The 24,008-nt window shown below is 43.3% G+C and overlaps 2 protein-coding genes across 3 annotated transcripts; one reads left to right on the top strand and one right to left on the bottom strand.

Annotated features, from left to right (window-relative positions):
• The first annotated feature begins 837 nt into the window (after positions 1–837).
• Positions 838–11,007, top strand: raf1a (Raf-1 proto-oncogene, serine/threonine kinase a). Of its 2 annotated transcripts, XM_076166405.1 has the most exons (18): positions 838–1,342; positions 2,945–3,171; positions 3,360–3,472; positions 3,566–3,668; positions 3,762–3,919; positions 4,427–4,516; positions 6,196–6,349; positions 6,831–6,950; positions 7,098–7,122; positions 7,240–7,349; positions 7,443–7,560; positions 7,700–7,784; positions 7,954–8,130; positions 8,215–8,261; positions 8,371–8,489; positions 8,618–8,749; positions 9,584–9,718; positions 9,823–11,007. In XM_076166405.1, exons 2-18 carry the CDS (start codon positions 2,971–2,973, stop codon positions 9,961–9,963), a joined length of 2,028 nt encoding a protein of 675 aa, XP_076022520.1. In that variant the 5' UTR covers positions 838–1,342; positions 2,945–2,970; the 3' UTR covers positions 9,964–11,007. The 2 variants fall into 2 exon arrangements, with proteins under 2 accessions (XP_076022520.1, XP_076022519.1); XM_076166404.1 differs by lacking the exon at positions 6,831–6,950 and having other exon boundaries at positions 840–1,342.
• A 4,852-nt stretch (positions 11,008–15,859) lies between these two features.
• syn2a (synapsin IIa) lies at positions 15,860–23,551 on the bottom strand. The gene is made up of 11 exons (XM_076166918.1): positions 23,199–23,551; positions 17,899–17,956; positions 17,695–17,786; positions 17,446–17,602; positions 17,260–17,349; positions 17,097–17,159; positions 16,820–16,962; positions 16,641–16,715; positions 16,334–16,436; positions 16,082–16,228; positions 15,860–15,994 (listed from the first exon to the last, which is right to left on the bottom strand). The coding sequence occupies exons 1-11, from the start codon at positions 23,546–23,548 to the stop codon at positions 15,860–15,862; spliced, it is 1,413 nt and encodes a 470-aa protein (XP_076023033.1). The 5' UTR covers positions 23,549–23,551.
• Between the last annotated feature and the right edge of the window lie 457 nt (positions 23,552–24,008).

Raw genomic sequence — 24,008 nt, 5'->3', positions numbered from 1 at the left:
GGTATATCTGTGCCAAAATACATTAAAAAATATACTTGAAAATGTGTAAATTTGCTGCAAAAAGAAGAATACGACATGGTTTTGTGATTAGTTTACACACCGCAAAAGAAAAATGTCAGCTGCTTCACGGAAACAATATATGCTCAACCCATCAAGACATGCAGACTGGATGTCAGTGAGACAGACACCTTTATCCGCAGATGGTCAAAACCCCAGCTTGCTCATGGGACCTTTCGACCGTGTGTGATTAGGGGACCTCAAGGGACCCAGGCCGGGATGCGACAGAGATGCTGAACACATGGTGAGTATTTGGTAGTGAACTGTTTCAGAGCTGCTTTGTAATAGAATTAAGATGTTACTGACAAACAAAAGCCTCTCCCCTTTACTTAGCATGTTTTGATGTTTATAAGTGTTTATATGCCGTAATACTGACTCAAAGTGTATTTTATCGTCCATTTCAAATATAGCATGACTTATGAATATCGACACGTATGTACATGGCTCACTATTGTTATGCTACAAAGCTTGCAGTACCTCAACTCTCCAGCTGATGTCACACTTGGAGTAATTCTGGAATTATTCACCAGTTGGCACACATTTACAAAGAACGTTTAAGGATTTTGCTTTATAAAACTACAATAACAGACCGGTTAGGCTGAGAGAGGTTAAACTAAACGCGAGCTCCTCGGCGTGTAATATCAAAAAGCGCATATTGAGTCGCTGTGATTTAAATCTCAAGATCTAACTATGCTATTTCACTTTTATGTATTACTTTCGAGCTCCCGGAGAAGATTTCCTCATAACGGCTGTACGGGAGGCAGTGGGAGGGCTTAACTTTGTGCTATAGTTGCGCAGTGTGAGTGATGCTTCCAACTCTTGTTGTGACTGAAGGTCCTGTTTCAATCACTGGCGTCAGGCGGACGCAAGGCACTAACTCAAACCTTTTCGCCTTCGCCTCTACTATGTAAATATTGATCGGAAAGCGATTACCGAGCAACCGATCGGGGGTTTTGACTTTGCAAAGGCTTCTCGGGGCGTGAGGAATATCCCTCGTCGTGTCACTTTGAGGGTCCGACGGATTTTTTTCTCTCCCATTTACCGCGACTCGAAGATTAAAGTTTTCCTGTCTTACTCTGCGTGGCTCGTCTAAAAAAACTCGCCCGTGACCTTCAAGTAATCATTACTATCGCTTTTACCGGAGATATTTTCTGAAACATTCTCAAGCTCTTTGTAAACTTCGACTTTTTCCTCCTTTCTTTGAATGCGTTGCAAATATGATGATGTCACCGACGCCACTTTTTCCTGAAGTTATGGCGGAGCACAACTTTTCCAACTTCTGTTGGTAAGCAAACGCAGGCTACAGGCTCTTAGCACGGCTATTTAGCGAATTATACTTTAAATCACTTCAACTGTTGTTAAACGCGCTGTCGGCAAAGACTAGACGGATTTGACCGAGTGAGATTTGAATGGACGGCGGATCGAGCTGTGCTGTGAAGTTTCTAGTTCGCTTCAGAGGGCCTACAGCTAATTTCACAATGATAACTTGCTGTGCTAGGCCGTATAATGGCACACAAAGCTGCGAGACATGCGAATATCTGTGCGAAAAAGTACTTTAGCCGACGCGTATACGTTAAACAAGAAGTCGCCTGTGTTTTAATTAGCAAAAGGCGTTCTAAAGTAACTTTCCCTAACTCGTCCATTGCCCTGCTGACATTGATCTCACCTATATTTATGTCTTTATATGCTGCAGTGAAGTCACACAGCAGCTGTAGTAAGTGGCTGCCACGGGGTGTATTGTTTGTAAATGTGTCGTTTAGAATAGAACCAGATGAGGTAGTAAACTCTGATTCTTCTGTGCTCAATTGTTTGTATTGATACACTTTTCTGGATGGATCACATCACTTGTTTTGAACACAGTTCCTGCAGCATGGTGGGAACAACAGAGCCACAATCGTTCCAAGTTCCTGCTTTTCGGGTTGTGACGTGTTAGATGTGATTGTTAACCACCCGAACTGCACCGAATCGCCTCTGATATCGGGGCTATAACAGGTATTTGTGTCAAAGACAACGAGTTGGCTGGCTTGTAAGGGAGAAACCCAACACATTGGAGAGCAAAATGAGGATGAAGAAGGAGTGAGACTTCTGTTTATGTGTACATACAGCTCTGCATTTGTATTGAAAACAGAGCAGAAGAGGGAGCATATTGGTTTGTGATGGGTTGTAAAAACTGAACATATTCCCTCAGGCTTGTTGAGTTACTAGTTGAAAAAGAAGGCAACACTTTGTGTTTTGCTTCTGCGCTTTTGCAGTTTTTGTTTATTTTCCCAGTATTGCCTTCTGGTTACTTATTCAATCGCGTTCAACCTTCTGTCCCACTTTAGTTTATTGGAGCCCAGAGTGAGGACATTGTGCTGCGTTGGTCTTCACCTTTAGTTGTGCGACGTCTGACTGTGCAGAAGAAAGAGGCTGTTGAAAGCACATACTGTAAATAACTTGACTGACCTTTGTGGTGGCTTGAGATTCTCCTGGTCTGAGTGGATTAGTTTGTGCGCCGTGCTTTGCTGCTACGTCTCCAACGGAACAGGAATGAAAGATCCCTAGATGTCGGCTTTATTCCAAAAATAGCCAAATGTGTCTTATTGAAACTAATAACAAGTCCCCTTTAACATTATAGTAAAGTGATCGCAATCATCATGCTATTGTCTCAGAGTTAAGTTAGCTTATGTTTGGTTATGAGTTCTGACTACTTTTTAAAAAGCTGTGTGTGCACGTCTTTGTGACGATGCACACCTCCGCCATCTTTACCAAGAAGAATGAGAACTAATGTAATATTGATCAAGAGGTCAGTTGTTGACATGAGCTTTCCTGTATTCTAAGTACTATGACTGTGTGTGCGCGTGTGTGTCTGTGTATGTGTGTATGCGTGCACGTGTTGATTTTTCAGACCGGTGAGAGCACTTGGCTTTGCTAATGGAGCACCTTCAGGGAGCGTGGAAGACCCTGAGCAACGGCTTCGGAATGAAGGACTCTGCGTTCGAGGGCCCGTGCCTCTCACCCACCATGGTCCAGGGCTTTCCCTGCCAGCGTCGCGCCTCTGATGACAGCAAGATGCCCGATTCCAGGACAAGCAGCACCATCCGCGTCTACCTCCCAAACCAGCAGCGCACTGTGGTGAGTGTAATCACTACCGACGGCAGCACACGGCACAATGTTTCCCAACCTTTGCTTGGCAGACGTCCCGTAAGGCTTAACAAATACGGCCTTTTTAGCAGTGCGCTGAAGGGGTATTGAACTACTTGCATTCTGGCAAGAAATGCAGGACTTAACACTTTAATAAATAGTGTTTGTTTGTGCCTCAGGTAAATGTGCGACCCGGTTTGACTCTGCACAGTTGCCTGATTAAAGCGTTGAAGGTGCGGGGGCTCCAGCCTGAGTGCTGTGCAGTGTTCAGGCTGCATCCAGGGCAGAGGAGGTGAGCGTCTGTTTGCCATGGAAATAAAGTTGAAAGTATTCAATCAATCATGTTTGGTGTATTTCTTTATTTGATGTATCCCCTTTCCTACAGTAAAAAGTTACGTATGGATTGGAATACTGACTCCACCTCACTGATTGGGGAAGAGCTGCTGGTGGAGGTTTTGGATCATGTGCCCTTGACTACACATAATTTTGTAAGTATCTGTGTGCGTTTAGTGTCCTCACACTGAAATGGTGTTCACGCTAAAGAAATAAAGTCACATTTTTTTTTTCTGTTTCATTTGCAGGTTCGGAAAACCTTTCTGAAACTAGCATTCTGTGACATTTGCCAGAAGTTTCTTTTGAACGGTTTTCGCTGCCAAACCTGCGGCTACAAATTCCACGAGCATTGCAGCACCAAAGTGCCCACGATGTGTGTGGACTGGAGTAATATCAGACAACTTCTGTAAGTGTGTTCAAGTGAGAAACAAAAATGAACCAAGAACAATTCAGCTACTGCATGCTTAAGTCCAAAAACTTAGAATTATTTCCTACAATAGGTATCCCCATCTCTTAGGAAGCTCTTAGTTTCATTCAGTTTGGTCTAATGACGTGAAGGAAGGCACGTACTGCATGACCAATGCTATTGTTACATTACGATCATTTTGGCAGACGCTATTGTTTGGATGAAACAGGGAGAGCAAGCTTTGCAGAGTGCGTCTCAACACGTGTGTGCAGCTTTGCATACCTACACTGAGAAGAGGGTTACTTTGCATGCAGGCTGTAGACCTGACAGTAAGCATTCAGAGATCCATATCTCTGGCTGTGGAGAGATAAAACCTTTGACCTGGAAACCATTGCAGTCCTTAGCATTTGACTCTTGTTAGATTGAGCTTTACTCTGTTTTTTCCCCCACGTCACATATGCACAAGCACTGTATACAACGAGCCACTGACTCTCTCTTTGTCTTCAGGTTGTTCCCAACGCCTGGTGAAAGCGGCGCCCCGTCACTGCCCCCGTTGACATCTCGGCGAATGAGAGAATCCTTGACGCGGTTTCCCAGGTAAGACCCAGGGTTTAGGTGTCCATCTGCCTACACATCTAATTCGTAAAGATCTTCTGTATGTTCCCTGGTTAGAATTACATGGATACACACCCTAAATGCAGCAGACGAGTGGTGCAGGCTATATTATGTGCACGTAAAAGTACATATACAAGTACAACTCTTATCAAACCACAAAATACAAACAACGTGGACGTACATTAGACTGAACCGTAACCATGACAATGTATTCCTTCTGTTTCCAAACAACACATTTGTAGATACATTCTTAGTTGTAAAGAACCTTAGCCTTGATTGAATCAAACCCTGTTTTTAATTACGTCCTGGGCTTTATGGGAGCTTATTAGTCCAGGGGCTGATGTAACAAGAGGCGTGAAAAGAGCCTGTTGTTTCTGGAGCACTTAAAATGGTTAAAAAGCACTCTGAGCTGCCAAATTAGCACTCGCACAGTATCAAGTTGTTCCACTCCGAGCAATCTCATATACAGTTTTGAAACATGGTTCTGTATTGCCAAAAAGGGGAATTTGTTCTCATGGAGTGTTCTCCGTTGGTCGCAAGTGTAATGATATGTGATCTCTGTTTATGTACGTCATTCTGCTGGAGTTCCACTGTCCCCTCATGTTCACCGGCACAGAACGGTCCGGTTAGAAGAGGTTGGATCTAATATGTGCTTTTTTTCTTTTGGACGATAACAAATGTTTCTGGAAGAATTTGCAATTGCTGTAAATGTGAACAACTTGCATAGGATTGACATTTGGATTGTTGAGAGATTAACGCGCTTGGCTGGTGAGCTTTGAACCGTACAACTGAGCCAATACCGCTCTCGGTAAACACCAGGGGCAAAATACCTCAACACTGTCAAACTGGCCTAAAAATGGGAGAAGGGTAAAACTACAAAACTATACCCAGAAATACTTCTACAGTGCCAAATTTTAGTTTAGTATTTTTTCTTGCATTTCTCATTTTTGAGTCCATTTCCTTCTAAAATGTGCTTTCCATTGGTCGAAAGAAAGCGTTCTCCAGTTGCTTCACAGACGAATGGGGAACGTGAGGGACAGAAATGTAACTAAAACACTCACTGCATCAATGTCCACCACACCCAAGAGTCTGGGCTCATGGAGTGCATGTAAACATACGAGTATTCATAGCTTTGAGTATGTTTACATGCACTCTGTACTCGCAGTATTTGCCTTTCTTGTGTGCAGTTATGCTGATACTTGCAGGGCTTCGATACAGAAGTCGTGTGTGAGGCGCCTCTGCCCATTGAGGAAATGCACACAGAGGCTTACATTTAATAAATGGATTTACAATAACATAATCTAGGTCGGTTACTCGGCTTAAGAATTCTACAATGGAGACTCGGAGACTTAGATATGCTTGAAATGATTCCATGGCACATACGGTATGTGAATGAAATGCATTTGCGAAGCCCACTAGAAGAGATGGATGACTGTGATTGGAGCAACAGAGTAACGTGACCATGAGTCTCCCTGGTAGACGCTAGACGCTTACATTACTTCGATTTGTGCCAATTGCACTCACATTAAGGTTTGGAAGGACGTTTGGAAAAAGCCAATTCACTGCCTTAATCGCAGTACAATCAAAGTTTATGTCAGTCTGGAACTGACATAAGCTGCAGTTGCTCCGCCTGAACAACTGTCAATCTTCCCCCCTCCCAGCTCCGTGCACCGATACTCCACCCCTCATGCCTTCAACTACACCACGCCCTACCCGCCCACAGGAGGCGCTCTCTCCCAGAGGCAGCGCTCCACGTCCACGCCCAACGTCCACATGGTTAGCACCACCCTGCCCGTGGACAGCAGCATGATCGAGGTAACTACACACCACACAGGCCCCTGGGGTACTCCTGTAGGTCCAGGCAGCCGCTCCCAAAATATCTCCTGACCAAGAGTGATGGTGCCCTCTTACATCTCAGGCATTCCAACCACGCTTGCCTGGCTCTATGCTACCTCTTAACTATGAAGTCATCTACCTGGACAGGATTCAGCCTGATCTGTGTGATTCCTCTTACTGTACCTCCTGTTTTCTTTCATATCTTTACACTGTACTGCACTTCCTCCTTATCAGTTCCGCATTCTGCTTCTTTTTCACCTCAGTGTTGCTGTATCTTGTGTGATAGCCTCATCAGGTTTGCACGCTCTGTGTAGTATTTTCCCCCCAGCCCTATGTTCTTTTCAGTAAATCCCAAGCATCACTCTTGTCATTCATTCCTTCCTTTCCTTGCTTTCCTTTACGGTGTCCCTCTCTGCTCTGTCTTCTCTGGCCTGTTGTATTGTACCCTGCTGGGGAGTAGCTAGACTGCCTGAATGCCTCCCCCAGCTCCTGGTGCCATAGATTCTGGCTGAAGAGGAAAGTAGGTATTGTGCACTTCTCCCAGTCTTTTGTTGAGGCCTCATCTGAGAGTCCAGAAAAGGTTAGAAAGCAGTGTGTGTATGTGTGTGTACAGTCTGAATTGCATGCCTTGCAAACAGACATCCACATTCACATCTTCGTAATGAAGTCAAAGCATGAGTGACCGAGAAACATTCCGGACAAACTAATGCGGTTCTTGTCTCTGCAGGATGCAATGCGTGATCATGACTCGGGTAAGTGAAAGCTGACTTCATAACTGCATTTCAAACAGTTTATTTCTGGGGGGGCAGGGTTGGGATAAAGCCCAAGTTCTCCATTCTGAATCCCCTCTTCCTCTTCTTCTTGTGAAGGGGGGAGCTCCCCGAGCCAGAGTCCTACAGGTTGGTCCCAGTCCAAAACCCCGGCACCCGCCCAGCGAGAGAGGGCCACGTCCTTCAACACTCTGGAGAAAAATAAAATTGTAAGTTCCTTGTCTATCTTGTTGCCTGCTGAGACTGACATGTCATATAAATAATAATTACGCTAAGTTTTTGAGTAATTTGTGTTCATTCAGAGACCTCGGGACAAGCGAGACTCCAGTTACTACTGGGAGATCGAGGCCAGCGAAGTGTATCTACACTCCCGCATCGGTTCAGGCTCCTTTGGAACTGTATACAAAGGGAAATGGCACGGTAGGAATGTTTGGATGGGGCAGCACATGTCTGAGTGATAACTTTGCATAGTGCATATAAAATCAGTTTACACTCCTGCCTTTGACTTTGGCTGCTTCGCTTTGTGAATTCCTTTACGAGAGAGTTGTTGTTGTTCTAGGTGATGTAGCGGTGAAGATTCTAAAGGTGACTGACCCGACCCCAGAGCAGTTCCAGGCGTTCAGAAACGAGGTGGCTGTCCTGAGGTAAGAACTATTAGGCAGCAGGGATACAATGTGTCTCATCATCGAACCTTCTCTCCAACCATTTTGACGGCTGTGAACCGCTGAATTCTTGGCAGATCAGCGTCTTTGCAAACTTTTTATCTCATCTTTGTTTTGCTGATTTCCTCTTCCCCTTTGTGTCTGCTTGCAGGAAAACACGACATGTCAACATCCTGTTGTTCATGGGCTACATGACAAAGGACAACCTGGCCATTGTGACCCAGTGGTGTGAGGGCAGTAGCCTCTACAAGCATATCCACGTCCTGGAGACAAACGTCAAGATGATCCAGCTCATCGACATCGCCAGGCAGACGGCTCAGGGCATGGAGTAAGACCTCATCGGTGTCACGTCTGTGGTAAACCAAATGAATGCAACTCGGATGACAACTCATTTTTGTTTTGCTTTTTACAGCTATTTACATGCAAAGAACATCATTCACCGGGACATGAAGTCTAACAGTATCCTTTCTGTCCACAAAAAGCCCTCAGTGTACCAACACCTTCATACTGCTCAGTGTTATTGTGCTCCTTCAGTCTGAGCCACTGTGATTCTTTGACATCTGTGTAGACATCTTCCTCCATGAAGGGCTGACAGTGAAAATCGGGGACTTTGGTCTGGCCACAGTGAAGGCCAGGTGGAGCGGCTCCCATCAGGTGGAGCAGCCTTCTGGATCCATTCTCTGGATGGTCAGTAAACTCTTTTCACTGTAAGGCATTAGCACAGCCACGGTTCATAACAGCGTGAGGTTTTCTCGAACTAAGATGCACAATTATATATAAATAATCTTTCTTGTGCTTTGCTTTTTCCTCCGAAGGCTCCTGAGGTTATACGGATGCAGGATAACAATCCCTACAGCTTCCAGTCTGATGTCTATTCCTATGGAATCGTTCTCTTTGAGCTGATGACGGGAGAGCTCCCATACTCCCTGATAGCAAACAGAGACCAGGTGAGGACTCAGTATGGAGTGGTGGCGTATACGGGGCAACAAGGGATGGGTGGTATATGCACTGTATGTGGCCGACACGAGGAGATGTCCCTCACCCGCTCTCATGCTTCATAGACTGGCTAGTTTAGGCTTGACATGTTTGGCTTCCTTGTTAGATCATGTCAAACGCAATCGGAATGGTGACCCACATTCGGGGTATGTGGCTCTGCATTTCACCTGGGGTCACTGTCTAAAAGGGGTCGTGCTCCTGGCCTCAGTCCCACCCTGAAACAGAGGCAGGCACCGCGGAGCCACAGGCCTAATTTTAGACGCAGTAACACAACCCTGTGCGCGCGTGTGAGAGTTTGTGCATTTGCATGTGTGTCTGTGGTTTTGTGTCTACTCAGGCCACACCGACTGACCTGGATCGTATCTGACTTTTGCGAGTTTCATGTTCTCTGCAATTACTGCGTCTGTGTTAACATTAGACTAAAGTGGCAGTACAAACTGTCCCCGTATCTATTATGGTTCACTGTTGTACCCCTGAGCTCCTCGGTGGAATGGTGCTTAACTGATTTGGCAAGCACACTGCATACTAATATCATACTTTATCTTTGCCATGTCATACACTGCCTTCATGCTACCCCCAGGCTTAATCATGCCTCTCGCTGTACACTCACTATCCATATTTCCAAAGTATCACTCAGGCAGATATTGGATTTAGGACTGATGATCAAGTTTCCTTCAATGTCTTAGAACTACTGCATTTGGATTCATACATCCAACATTGTTACTCTGTCAGATTTGCCTCGTCTTATCTGCTCTCTCTCTCTCGACTCTCCCCCCCCCGTTCAGATTATCTTCATGGTAGGCAGAGGCTATTTGTCTCCAGACCTCAGCAAACTCTATAAGAACTGTCCCAAAGCCATGAAGAGGCTGGTGGCCGACTGCATCAAGAAGTCCAAGGATGAGAGGCCGCTCTTCCCTCAGGTGAACATCTCTCTTTATGTGTCGTCTTAAACATGAAAGAAAGGCGTTTGGTGTAACTAATAATTATTTTCTTCTCCTCAATTCTTCTCTACATTTCTTTCCAGATTTTGTCATCCATTGAGCTTCTCCAGCACGCCCTCCCTAAGATCAACCGCAGTGCCTCTGAACCGTCCCTGCACAGAGCCTCTCACACAGAGGACATCAACACCTGTACTCTGACCTCCACCAGACTGCCTGTTTTCTAGAGGCTCAGACAAGAATCCTCCTCCTCCTACTCGTCTTCCTCTTCTCTTCCAAATATCCAGTGTCGTCCAAACCCTCCACATGCCCAAAGTCTCTACATACAGACACCAATGCTAAATAACTGTGGGGGGGAACAGAGGAGAGAGGGGCGAGATGAATGGTGGATTAGATTTGGCTGTTGGACGGCGGTTGGATTTACACAGGAAGAGGTTGGCACAAAATCATCATCGAATTGGTGCCTTGCTTATCACTGCACCCATTAAGTTATGCAGAGGCTGCGTCGTGGCAAAGCATAGGGTAAAACATGTAAATATATGCACGCACACCTACCTAAAGACAAAGAGAAAGAGACATTGAAGGAAGTTCGATAGAGAGGGAGAGAGAGAGAAATGTGTTCTCTCTAACTTGAGCTCTGTGATGTGAAGCACACCGTCTGTCTGGCTGTCCTGGTTTCTGATGAAGAGGACATTTAACGCTTACCTGCCTTAAGAGGAAACAAAGCCTGGACTACGATCCTGCACAACTTCACCTCCTCTTGTTCAGAAACAAAGTAGTAGTCAATTTAGTTGCACAGTAGTGGTTAATTTTGAATTGTCTTAATCAGAATGGAGTAGCTATGGGAAATTGTTATAGTTGCCTTTGACTTCTTATAATTGTCTTTATGTTGTTTTTTTTGGGGGGGGGGGGGGGGGGGGGGGGGGTTGGGGAGGAGTGGTAATTCTGGAGGAATACAGCCTGTCAGACAAAGCATGAGTGGTGATGGCAGACTTTGAATTTGCACACTTTAGCAAAAGCAAAGTCCATGTTTCAGATGGAATCGTGGCTTTCGGTAAACAGATCTGTAGATACCCACACATTCTTATCAGCCGTTGCCACGGGTAGGTGATCACCGAGCTGGATATTTGGCGTCTTAAATATTTAAAATGATTTGGAAACTAATTTGTATTTGTTTATCACGTCTCTGTCATGAGGTTAAACGTTTTATTGTGCTGAACTTGGTGAGAAAGTTGTTTATTCAATATTTTAATAAAATTAAGTTAAATTTCTTTGCCAAAATGGATTGCACTTCTTGTTCTAGATTTGCACCGCACAGTCGATGTACATGTATGTTGCAATGCTGCAAACGGAGGCGCTTGAGTTTCATTTTGACCCTAGCAACAGAACCGGGTAAGGCGGTCACGTCCCAACACTAAAATCACAAACAGGTGTGACAAAAATTGTTGTACTACTTTTTTTTTTTTTTCTAATAAAAACAAAAACCCCAAATTCAAAGAAAGAAATTGGCATCCACCATTTCTTATTCCATATATAATCTTTTCTTGTTTCAATGTATTGTTTTACATGATGGAACAAATGATACAGGCCTGGACAAAATTATTGATACCTATTAGAAGTGATAAATTCTTTGATCTTTTATTTGTTTAGATGTTTTTCTGTTTCTTTTTTCCACCATTTAAACTGTCCTTCTGTTTAACCTCTTGCAGCCACGCCCATGGACCTTAAACTTCCTGACAATATTAGCAATCGCGGTCACGGGACCATCGAGCTGGTTGGAGCTTGTAGCCTTTACCTTGATCATGCCGGACACTTATTTTGTTCCTTATTGTGAGTCTTTGTGAGTGTTTTTACCAACACTCTTAGCCACGTCTGTATGATTTAGGATATTGGATTATGCCCCTGCTCCTCTGGTTAGCTGTCATAGTAAAATCCCACGCATGTGCAAGACTTTGTGGCAGGGTGTAATGTTTGCTGTAGCAGTGGCAACGTGGTGTAACCTCACAGGGGACTCAGTCCAGACACACCACCAGGGGATTCCATCATTGGCTGATGCCACCAGTGCACCACACAGCCACTGGCAAGCTCGGTGGAACAACCATCAGTCAGCAAGGGAGGGACAAGTGGTGGAAAGAGGGAGGACAGAGATATTTTGTGTCAGTGTCAACATCCAACGTGTAGTTCCTGCTCGGCAAGACGAAACAACTTGACCCAGATTCATTGTAAATATGGGAACATTTACCAAGCCAGTGTTTGATCTTTTATGTCCTCTCGACTTGAGCTCAGTGCATTTTGTTGTCTCACATGTCTCCAAAAAAGACAAGACCACAGCCGTCTGCAGACCACAAGTCTTCTATTTTTACAATACTTTCACTATATGTGGTTATCTGTTCTATTTCTGCATTCTGACAAACCGCAGGGGGCTGGCCAAAATATAAGCAACACCAACACCCACTCTGTCCCTGCGACGGCTCCATCTAGTGGTCGGTCATCCTGCTTGATCAGTGTAATAGTCTCAACATTTCCAAATGGTCATTGTTGCAGGTGTGGGAGTGAATGCTCTGTGCTCCATATGCTCCCAATATATGTGTCACACAAATACCCTCTCACAATGCAGATACGGTGTTACCTGAATTTGTCCACCACCCAAATGGCTTGAATATGGCTGCGGAGAGAGAGAGAGAGAGATTTTTTTCTTTAAAACACAGCTGAGACAAAGAAAACCTCCCGACTGGCTGCACAAATCTGTAACATGAGCCGCTCGCTAAATGAAATGCCACCTTCCTCTCTGTGCCAGCGCAACCAAACTAACAACCTTCAATTCTACAATCATGTGAGCATATGATGTCATACATAGGCAACAATATATTTGTATTGCATTGCCCAATAGAAGCAAATACAGACGAAGTATCAGATGTTTTTGAAGAGATGTTGTGATTTGAAGCGGGCAATTGTATAATTACAATAACAAAGATATGTAGGCCAATGGCTTCTGATTGTCACCACCAGCAGATGGCAACAATAAACTGTGTGGTGCTTTGTGCGTTCAGTTATCAGTATAATGGCATTGATGTAGTTTTGTTTGATTGTATTTGGACAAAAGTTGCAGGATGTCGCACGTAAGGGATGCAAATACGTCTGTTCCACCGTTTCCTTAGCAGATGGCCCGTGCTGTTTGATACCACAGGGCTCACGTTGCTCAAGACGTTGTGCAGCAGTTTAGCGAACAGCTGGGAAGAGTCTGGATGGAAGCTCTTCAGTCTGAACCTGCAGGGATTTGGCTGTCATTTTTAGGAGCGATTCAACAGGGTTATTATTTTAAATAATTGTATTTGTCATGAGGGAGAACACCAATACATCTGGTATCATGACAAATATATCATGTGAAATGTCTCTATTTAATAGGTGTCATTAATAACATTTTGTAGCAGAATCTATGGATCTCTGTCACATCCGGCTATAAATAAAATGCATTCAAGAATGATGATGAAGAATAGATGACCTTCTAACTAAGACAAATCAAGCTGGCCGTAGTGCTGATGCTGTCTGTGATTGCGGGGGTTTGACTGTAAACAGCACATCAAACCGACAGGAAGCAGATGTTTTTGTTTAGTCTATCCTGCAGTGATGCAGATGCTGTTGATGCACTCTAAGAAAAATCGCAGGCTGGCACAAACCACAGTGACTCATGGTTCAAAACAGAAGAAACCGCAGGGGACAGCTGGGACTCCAATCAAGGACCAAGAACGAAGACCCATTCGAGAGAACGGCAGTGAATAATATCATTGATCTCTCAATATTGTCATCTTAAGGGCTTGTCTTTGGCCCTAACATTCCCATTCCATACATAGAGTCAAGTTTGAAAAGAGGTGATACTGCAGCTTCTTATTGTAATCCCACATTAATTATGTAGATAGGAGAACAACATGCATCGCAGGTGTGACCTTTGTTGAAAGTAGGTGAGGTGGATGCAACCAACAAGAACTAACAAATGTGGTGACACGGACCAAACACATATTGCAAAGGAAGCTTTATTGCCAGTGACACCAGGGAAATATCCAGAATGGAATTTTTGTTGTATTCTTGCTCTTGATGTAAAACAGTCCAACACCAGTTCTTATAGTACATATACTGTATATCCGAGTTTCCACGGCCCTAACTAGTTTGACGCCTGCATGTTTGGATTCATACCTCCTCAACATAAGGTCAGATAAACACATCCTGTAGTAATATATCATATATTGAATCACAGTCACTGAACCAAGGCCTAACCATGCAGCTGTTAAGATCAGGTACCTCTGCACTTTCCACATTTGGAAATCAATGTCATGGCGTTTTTCCTATAAAACAAAACAGCACATCCATTAAGCCTCAGGCATGGCTTTTACAAGGTTACTCTCACAGATAAAATGGCACTTTATACACCTTGGAAAAGAATTGCACACAGAACTTGCTGAACATATTTTATACTAGCAATTAACAAACAAATGGTTGGAAAAAGTATCTTTTTACAGTTGATTTGGTTGCTATTTAGCTGTTTAACCATTTAGGGTATTCGATACAATAAATGGCCTCCACAAAAGCCACTGGACAACAACCATGTGATTGTGACATTAATGTAAAAAGATTTCAAATAAATTCAATACGTGAGTGATTATAGCTTTGTGAATTAAACTGGTGGAAGATCTGATTTGAAAATAAATACAATATTAAGTAAAAAACTAATATTTATATTGCACTTTCCATCAACTCACAGGTGGAGTTTAATAATATAATCTTCCAAATCTTTCAATGGCATCAACGCAGGGACTCTATGCTAAACCTCAGAGCACTCTGCGACGTTGCCATAGAAACAACACCATCACAGCAATCCGATATACGGCATGAGGACCTCCGGGAGACTTTAAATCTGGTATTCCATGACAGCTCATTCATAATGCACGTTTTTGATTACGAGCTGTAATATTTGCTCCCACACAAACTGAAAGCAAAAAGACAACAACAATCCACTGATGTGATTATTATAACAGGTTGATGAAGTGCGTATTATTTCGGAGCACAGTTCTGGAATAAAATCACTCACGCTCCATGTGACCAACCACAAGCCCAACAGTCCCTGATATGTACAATGTGGGTTGCTGGAGTGCAAAGAGTGTGATTTAAAACAAATAATTTATTCTTTGGTTCAAAATTATACAAATATATTATAGTTCTGTGTGCGGGCATCTATACAGTGTCCTGCTCCACAGCTATATAATAAAATCTAGAATCTCAGGCTAATTCTGTGTGTTATGAGTGCATTTACTAGTATTCTAAAGTCTTCTACATAATCTAGTTACTCGAAATAAATAAAAAAATCCTCTTGAAGAAAGGCAACATACTGTATGTTTCGGCTTTATGTGTATGCAGGAGTGGACAGTGTAGCACTCTATTTTGATAATGCATTATTGTTAATGAATACATGTATGTATCAAGTAGAACTTATATATGCTTTTTCTACACACATTCACAAAGCATGGATCACAGGGAACATAGCTTGGGTATAACAGCGTCTTACTCGAACATCCCACATTTACAACTGGCCTTGTATCAATCATGCAAAACAAACTATTCAGTATAAGTATGAAAATAATCACCACTACATCCATACACACTCACATGTACAGTACTTGTTAAGATATACACAAACTTCAAACTGCACGATAATCCACAGTTTGAACAATATCTAAAGGTACACACCAAAGGAACAGAAAAGGGGAGGAGGGGGGCGGGCAAACAAAGACTGGTAGCTGGGCCAAACACAGCAGCACTGAACTCAGTGTAGGCACGATCTGCTTTATACATCATCGACGACGGCCCCAAAGAAAAACCACAGCTAGTGAAACATAGGTGACCTATACGAGCACGCAAATCAACGGGTCTACGAGTAGACAGTACATTTTGACACTGCATAGAGGAAAAAACACAGCCCAGGCCAGCACACAGCCGCGCCAAGCTAACGTCACCAAGATCTGAGCCTATAGCTAACACCGGCCACACACACACACACGCCTCCGTGTCAGCTAAGGTACATCATTGATATCTAGACACTATCACCCCCGACAACAGCTACACCTGGGTGACTCAGTTGGCCTGGACTGCTTTTGGACCGACTGCGACGCCGTTACAGTCGAGGATGTACTGCAGACAACCCTGAGGTGGGCGGCCGGCTCCGTTTTTAGTGGGTTCGCCGGCGATCTCGCCCTTCTGACCAGTGCCCTTAAAAGAGAGAAATCACTTAATCAGTTGGTGAAGTTCTTCCATGTGAGATCTACACCTACACGTGCCTGCTTAGTGTTGTTGTACCTGTGATGGCTGGATGGTGGTGGGCCGCTGGGGTGTGTTGGCTTCCTTCTCTGCTGACTGGTTCATTTTTGCCAGGACCATGTCCAAGATGAGCTGCCTGTCCTCTGCCTGGTGCTCTCCTACCAGCGGCATGGTGGAGCCCACCACCTGAGACACAAGGAGAGAGTGTCCAGTATGTCCCCAGAAATGCAATTCATTCAAGTAATATGCACTTCTACTTGTACAAATGTAGATTTTAAACCACAGCCCTACCTCTGTGATGTAATCTTTGCCGTCTTTCCCATGGATGGCTTTGACTGCGCAAATATCAAGACCCCCGAAAACCTCTGAGCAGGTGTCAACCCACAGCTTGTACCTAAACATAGCACAGCAGAATTAAAGGATGAGTCATGGCCGGTGGAAGTAGATCAAGAGATTTTCACAGGACACCCCCCTCGGTTCAATTATCACGTCAGAACAAGCAAAAGTGCTACTACACTTACAGCATTAATAGCTTTCATGAATCAGCGTATTGATTTGATTGGACTAAGCATCAAAATAACGTTTCTTGGTGACTCACTTGTCAGTCATGGCCACCTGTTCAAGCATGGCTGAGCCTGTGTTCGACTTCCAGTGACCAGATATAGATGTTCTCCTAAAGTGTGTATAGCACCAAAATAAAAGCATTTTCAGTCCAGTCTTAATCGTGCCTAAAGTGAATGAATGAAAAATAAGTAATAATAGTGGCAAAGTACATACATGTAAGCTTTGTAGTCGGCGCCTATCTTCTGGATTCTGATGTCGTACTTGGAGTCGATGAGAGGTTCTGTGGTGGTGTAGGTCTGGGTCAGAGCAACGACACTGGCTATATCTTGGAACTTAGAGTGATTTTCCACCTTCACCTAAACATGAGACAGAAATGAACAACACACAGGGGAATCTATAGCACTTTACTATGCTTCACAGTTATACACTACACTATACAATACACTCAATTGATGACTACAGCAGAATGAATGCAACAAAATATGCTTACCTTTCCAATACCAGAGTGAGCGTGTCCAATCTTCACAACAACAGGGAACGACGGCATGGTTACCTAAAGCGGAAAAAATAGAACATTTGCTTCAGCTTTGCCAGTCTTACATTTAAATGTCACAAACAACAGAAAGAGAAAAGTGCAACGGGCGACTTCGCACCATTTCTTTGTAGTTTGGGTAAAAGGTCTGCTCGATCAGAGGGAACTTTTCAGCACCGAGCTTCCTGTGGGTGTTGATTAGTTGGGCAAACTGGAAATATGTAAGGGACCGTGTCAGATATACAGAGAACATTACAGCACAGTAGATATGCAAGTTTAATCATCTCCTTGGGTGCTAGATGCTTACTGCCCAGGGCTTGTCACACAGGTTGTAGATGGACTCCAGTGAATTGATGCTGGGGACGCCGCCATACTGCAGGCCGATGATCAGATTGCGAAAATCTTCATTCTGGGTCATACTGAAAGCGTGCTGGCGAATGAGGACAAAGTCGGGCTTGAACGATCTAGAAAAAAGCAGATATGTAACAGAAATGAGTAGAATTAAGTGTTATTTTAGTAAAGTGACTTGCTGTGTGCATGTGTGTGTGTCGCTCACCTGACAAGCTTGGTGCCATTCCTCAGAGCCTGCATGTTAACGCTGCAGGTCCCGTTGGCATGAGCCACCACGTTGATCTCGCTGAATTCTGCCTGGAGAGATTTGGATTATAGAAGCATGTGAGTGTGAAGTGCTTAAATAGTAGTAATAGTATATATATATGTGTGTGTACATAATGTGCATCATTGGCTTGAAGAAACATACCTGCTCTACTTTGATGTCATAATCCCCATATATTTTCTTTCCTCTGAATAATTTTGCCCTGGAAGAAACAGGAAGACAACGTATAAGACAATGTATAAATATAAATATAAATTAGTAATGTGAAACAATGTAACTATCACAATTTCTTGACAGATGAATTCTTCCCAATGCAAAGCCTTTTTTCACACACACTCCCTCTACACTTGCACATGACATTCTAATTGCAATTCCCTCCTTACATAATGCACAGGATGATTACACCTAATTCACTAATGGTGCCATCTAGTGGATTATCTAAAGAGATGAACTCGGAGGTACCATTTAGAAAATAAAATGGCTGCACCTGTCATGGCTCAGGGTCGCGTATGGTTTAACACTCTGCAATGCATTCTGCAATTCTGCCTTTCAGCGTCAATAAAATGACATTTGTGTTCTGCATGATTTAAGGGAAAGAAGAAAAAAAATCATGTTTACCCACTGGCATCCTGCAGCACAGTCTCTGCAGATGTTAACAGTGGGATAGAGCTCTTTGGGGTTTTCCCTATACTGGGCCTAAAACACAACCCACAACAAGAGGAACTAATTGGGTGATCTACAGTATCTCATCACTCAATTTATCATCAATTCAGTTTCACGAAAACAAATTGTTAAGCTTAATTTTGAACACTGCTACCAGAAACCTCATGCTGCTACAGTGAGGTAAAAGAGGTCGATTGGTCAATTGGTATCAATTGGTAAAACTTACATGACCTTTCTCATCCCAGAATCTGTGCTTTCCATCATGATTTCCTCTTAGATTCTATCGCTCTGCTGCTGTGTACCTTACACAACCTATTTGTTCACTGGCAATGAAGTTGAGGCTGAATAATTTCTTGCCAGACTAATCTGAGTATGGGGATCTATTTGGCTGTGGAAGAAAACAAGCAGGATTCATGACTCATATCTTGGGCCTCTACTTTGAGCTGTAATGAATGCTCCCTGCCTATACATGGGGGACGGTGTTTCCAAAACATCCTAGACGCAAACACGGAGCTATAGTTTGATTTCCTGTTTGATATTAAAAGCTAAATTCCCATCTGTGCGGTGCAGCTGTGTGGCGTCAGCATTACGATGCATGATCTATGCTTCACGTAGCACAGAGTGCAACACGGCAGGCTAAGCATAAAATCCACACACAAAAACTGTACTTTAAACACGTGTATTCTATTGAAGAGTACTTGACTATCGTCTCACAACAACAATCTAGAAACTGTTTCCTTGTATGTAGGGTGTGTGTGTAGGATGGGTTGGATAAAGGGGCTAATTTTGCTGGTATGTGCAAACGGCATTCAAAATGACTACAATGGCTGTACTTCTCCCTGTAACGGTGAAATCCATCAGCCACAAAAACACACTGATGTATTTCTGAAGCATCATAACACACAGTGGGTGTCCAGGAATCACAGCCAAGAGAGAGGAATGGGGAAAAGGCAGGAGAGAAGAAATAAAGACATGAAGGATGAGAGGATGTGTTTACAGCTTCGTATGATGGATAGCACTGAAATGGGTTTGTTGTTGGCTGTGTGTCAAGCTTTATAAGTCTTAGAGAAATTCGACAAGATCGCCATGGCCACAGAAATCTGCATCGCCATCAAAGGTTTCAGCTGCATACCGATCAGATAAAACCACAAGACTGCAAAACCCTCAGAGAGGAGATGGTAAAGTCTCCTTCTGGTAGCGTGACTCAAGACTGAGGCGACTGCATTTTTACACACTGTGTAAAACATTTATTGTTCACAGGGCTTATAAATGGGATAACAAATTGTATGTACACTGTGGTATTAATTAACTACATCTTAAATAATTTCTTATGGTGCAAAAGAAATACATTTAAATTCCAAAAATCGACAGAGGTAATGATTATGACGCTGAATTAAACGGCATTTGTGAGAGACAAAGATGTAACAGATGAGACAGGCGTGGACTTTTCATTTGTCTGAATCAATAAGTCTATTAATCTTTGGGGCAGAAAATAGGTAAAGTAGTGTAGTTGGCACTGAGTCAGCTTCATTGATGGTTGGAGGTTGTTATTTGAAAGTGCTGCCAAATGACTGAGCTGTGCAACGGAATATTTCATTCAGATGATTCAGACGAGTGCTGGGTGAGCCGGAGCGCTGTCTGAATGTTAATGCCTTGTTACACAGCCTACTTAGGATTCAGACTCCTGTGTGAACAATGTTAGCCTAAGGTTAAGCCCACAGTAAGAAATATTGTCCTTAAATATTCTCGTAGGTTTCCTGATGCCACCTGAAAGAAGCTGAACTGTGTATTTTACCATTTTTAACATTAAATGATTGATAGGGGCCTGTATCTACTTTAATTTGAGCCACAGAATAGAGAGGAGGAGGAGCTGGTAAGTCTCACTGAGCCATTTGCCTGATAAGTAAGACAGTACCATCTGCTCCCCCTGTCAAAAAAAACAATTTATAGTACAGCGTTTCTGGAACTGTGTCTCCAGATGACTGGCAGTTATCATCGAATAAACAAAACCCCTGTCTCTATACCCTGCTGTGACCTTGGCAACCAGCGTGATGAGAAAACTTCAGCAAAAGTCCAATCCAGTGGGGATGAAGATGTCCATTTCAATGTGTTTCATTCGAATCTGAGCTTTGTTTTTTCATTTCATTGCAACCAGAACAGCTGCATAGAGAAAGTTGTTCTGTGTGAATGCAAATTTCTCTGATGAGGTAAGTTGGTTGGCGTACAAAGAGAGAGTACAAAACGATTTGCCTGAGGTGTTGATTCTGATAATGAGGCAAAACAATACCATCTGTCAAAATGCAAATGAGTGCTTTGTCTTTCCAGCAAGTGCACACCTTCATATAGACTACAAGTTAGTACCAGTATAAGTCTGATATAAGAGTAAACACAGGTCCTGATGTGGTAAGGACAGATATGGGATGTGGGCCGCAGTGGAAACAATACTTTCTAATTTGTCCAAATTAATCTCCATGACTGTAAAACACAAACTGGCAATTTCCATTTACAAGCTGCAGATATATTGCTTCTTTTTCATTTGTCTCCCCTCCATGAATGTCCATATAACTGCTCTTTACGAGTGTAGGAAATATGTAAACAGAAATGTTATTAGCTCTTGTTATGACATGCTTTGAGAGTTATAATACACTGCAATTAGCCACATCCCCTTTCCTATTATATCGTTTCAAAGCGTTTTGCATTTCCTTTTCCTTGCTTCGTTGCACATAACCGCAACCTCACACTCGAACGTGGGGCCAGTGTGTGTGTGTGTGTGTGTGTGTGTGTGTGTTCTGTAATGTGAAGCTCCTTAAGGATCTGGGCAGTGACGCATAGATACTGAGGGAGGCTGTGATTCTGTTTCAAAGACAAATAAATTGACGCTGATGGCAAAATTTTCTACCAGATCCAATTAGTGTGTAGGACCAGTAAAGCTTTGAAACGGCTCCTCCTACCACAGAGGCTAAGCACACATACAAGCCTTTAGACCAGCACTTTGGACTAACGTTATGGAAAAGAAAATACTACGTCATATCAGAATTAAAAAGGCACATCATTATATTAAGCCATTATTTAATAGCTGTATGTGATCACAGCGTTTCTGACAGTGCAGAGCTCATTAACGGCTTTAAAAGATAGTATTCTGAATATATAATGAATGAATGAATGAATAAGACCAAGGAAGGAACCCAGTACACTTTTTGATCAGATACTGTGAAAGTTCTTTGTTGAATACTGACTGATAGATGGACAAATAATAACTGATAATAATAACATGTTCTCATCCCAACCTATACTTGCATTCAGACGAGAATGACGTTTGAATTACATCATAGTTTTGACCTAATGCATTATTATTTGTTCCTTTGGCAATACAGAAAAGTGATGTCAGAGTTTTGGCACATCGGACTGTAATCCTTACTCCTCCACAAGCCATAGCTCTTTCCACTCGTAATAAATGTGGAAGAAGTGAGTACCTAGTCAGAAGGCTGGCATCCATCCCGCAGACATGGATCTGATCTTGTTAGCATTGATCTAGATTTCTGTTATCTAAATGGCCAACCAGCCCTGTACACATAAACAGGATAAGGGGACACGGCACAGGCCTCATGAATTTAGCAAGTCTAATTTTGTAATGTGGCGGAAGACAAAAACGATGCAATATGTATTTCAGTTTATATGTTTTTTGTTTCACTGTAGTGATGTTATTATTGTATCTACATAGTCCAACTTCTACAGACACACAGGATTATCATATTAACTTTACACACACAAATTACATGGTATTTACAAAAGGAATCATCAATTAATCACATCTACCAACAACCAAATAGATGTCAGCTGTGTAAACAAAACATGCTCTATTCTAGCGGATATCAGCCAGTATCTTTCTGCTAAATGTACAACACTTTGGTTCTCTACACACGACTGACAGGAAAGCTTGTTCTAAGCTTTTCTGAAGAAGAGGCGCCAGTGAACTGACTGTCAATGTTACATCTTAAATCTGCACTACTGACATGTTGGTTCTTCCTCCCGGCAGCCAGAGAAATTCATCCATGTTGATATCTTGATTTAATGTTTCTACTGTAGTTCAACACCTGACTTTACACACCACTTGTGAGATGAGCTAAAGACATACAACGACGTGACAGGCTGCGGTAACATTACAGTAATTGGTTCCTGTGCAGGGCTTGTCATGTGATCTGCATTATTGAGCAGGGGGAAGCCCCACTGACAGTGGGAAAACACTGCAGTATGTACATTACTTGCAGTGTATTTGCCATTACTGCACAACCTGTAGCATATCTACTTTGGTTAAAATTCACTCAAAAAAAGACACTAACTGATTAATGGTGCAAAATGTTACAGGCGGCTGTCTAACATACATTATCAACACATTGAATAATATGGAGCAAAATCAAATTCAAATCAATTTCAACATTGGAAGAATAAGGATTATTAAAATCCTCCATCTTGGACTGTTACTGGTAGGAATCAACACAGCACAGTTTCCTGTGTCCTTAAATACCAGTTGCCTCTGTGTGTTACAATTAAACTGGCACGCTGTACCATCAAAGCACAGCAGCAGTGCCCTCATCACATCTGCAGGGTTCTTGATACAGACTTCACATCTGCTATTTGTTTTGAAAGGAATCATTTGGACAAAATCAATTTTCCAGGCAATGACCTAGACAACATGGCAGCAGAAATGCCAAACTACTACAAAGCCTATAAACGACTCAAGATAAATCACAGGTCATATGAGGAGAGGGAAGTGTTCTTACCATTCCTGCTGCGGTTCATCGATGACCAGGAGGATCTTGAACTTCTTAGGTGTTGTGACTTGGGTCTGCTCCACTAGCCCTGCTGAGGCAGCTGTCTGCTTAACAACGTTGGTGATTGAGCTGAAGAAACCCGCTCCGCTGGACTGAGACGGCTGGGGTTTCCTCTCAGGAGTGGGAGAAGTGGCCGGAGGTGTAGGCCCGGCAGTGGGAGACTTGGCAGGAGTGGTTGTGGCGGTGGAGGCGGGCGGCGGAGGCTGAGCAGGGTCAGGCCTTTGGAGATCTGTCATGTAGCCATTGGGCAGGTTGGAGATGAATGTGCTGTCCGAGAGACGACGACGCAAATAATTCATGGCTGCAGATCAGAGGACAGAGGAATCAACGGGGGCTTGGATGTGGAGAGTTTTGAAGAGATATCACGCTGCCGGTGCTGAATGATCCTGCAGAAGGCTCCCTGCTCTCACTGCACAGCTGATAATGGCTGAGATGTCCGTGCAAACTCCCAGTGAATGTGTTCCCTCCCAGCTCAGCGGAGCATCCTCAAAGCTCCCCCTCAGTGGCTGTGATGCTACACTCCCTCTCAGCCAATCACCTCACACTGTGCTTGCCTCCATTGCAAACGATGCTCTGCCTCTCCCTCTCCTCTCCTTTCCTGTCTCTCACTCTGCTGTGCCCGTCTTCTCTACCCCTCCCCCATTTTCTACAGTCTTTTTCAAACCACAGCATTGAAAAAAGGGAGGGTTTCCAGCATATGTATGAAGAGGTATACTGAGTACTACGTCGTGACTGCTTTACTCGTGCTCCCTCTCTTCC

The sequence above is a fragment of the Genypterus blacodes genome, unplaced genomic scaffold (assembly GCF_046128005.1).
Source record: "Genypterus blacodes isolate CSIRO-AG114 ecotype Tasmania unplaced genomic scaffold, CSIRO-AGI_Gbla_v1 ptg000156l_1, whole genome shotgun sequence".
In the NCBI taxonomy this organism is placed as follows: domain Eukaryota; kingdom Metazoa; phylum Chordata; class Actinopteri; order Ophidiiformes; family Ophidiidae; genus Genypterus; species Genypterus blacodes.
The sequence above is the reverse complement of the archived record's forward strand: the minus strand, read 5'-3'. Positions and strand labels throughout refer to the sequence as shown.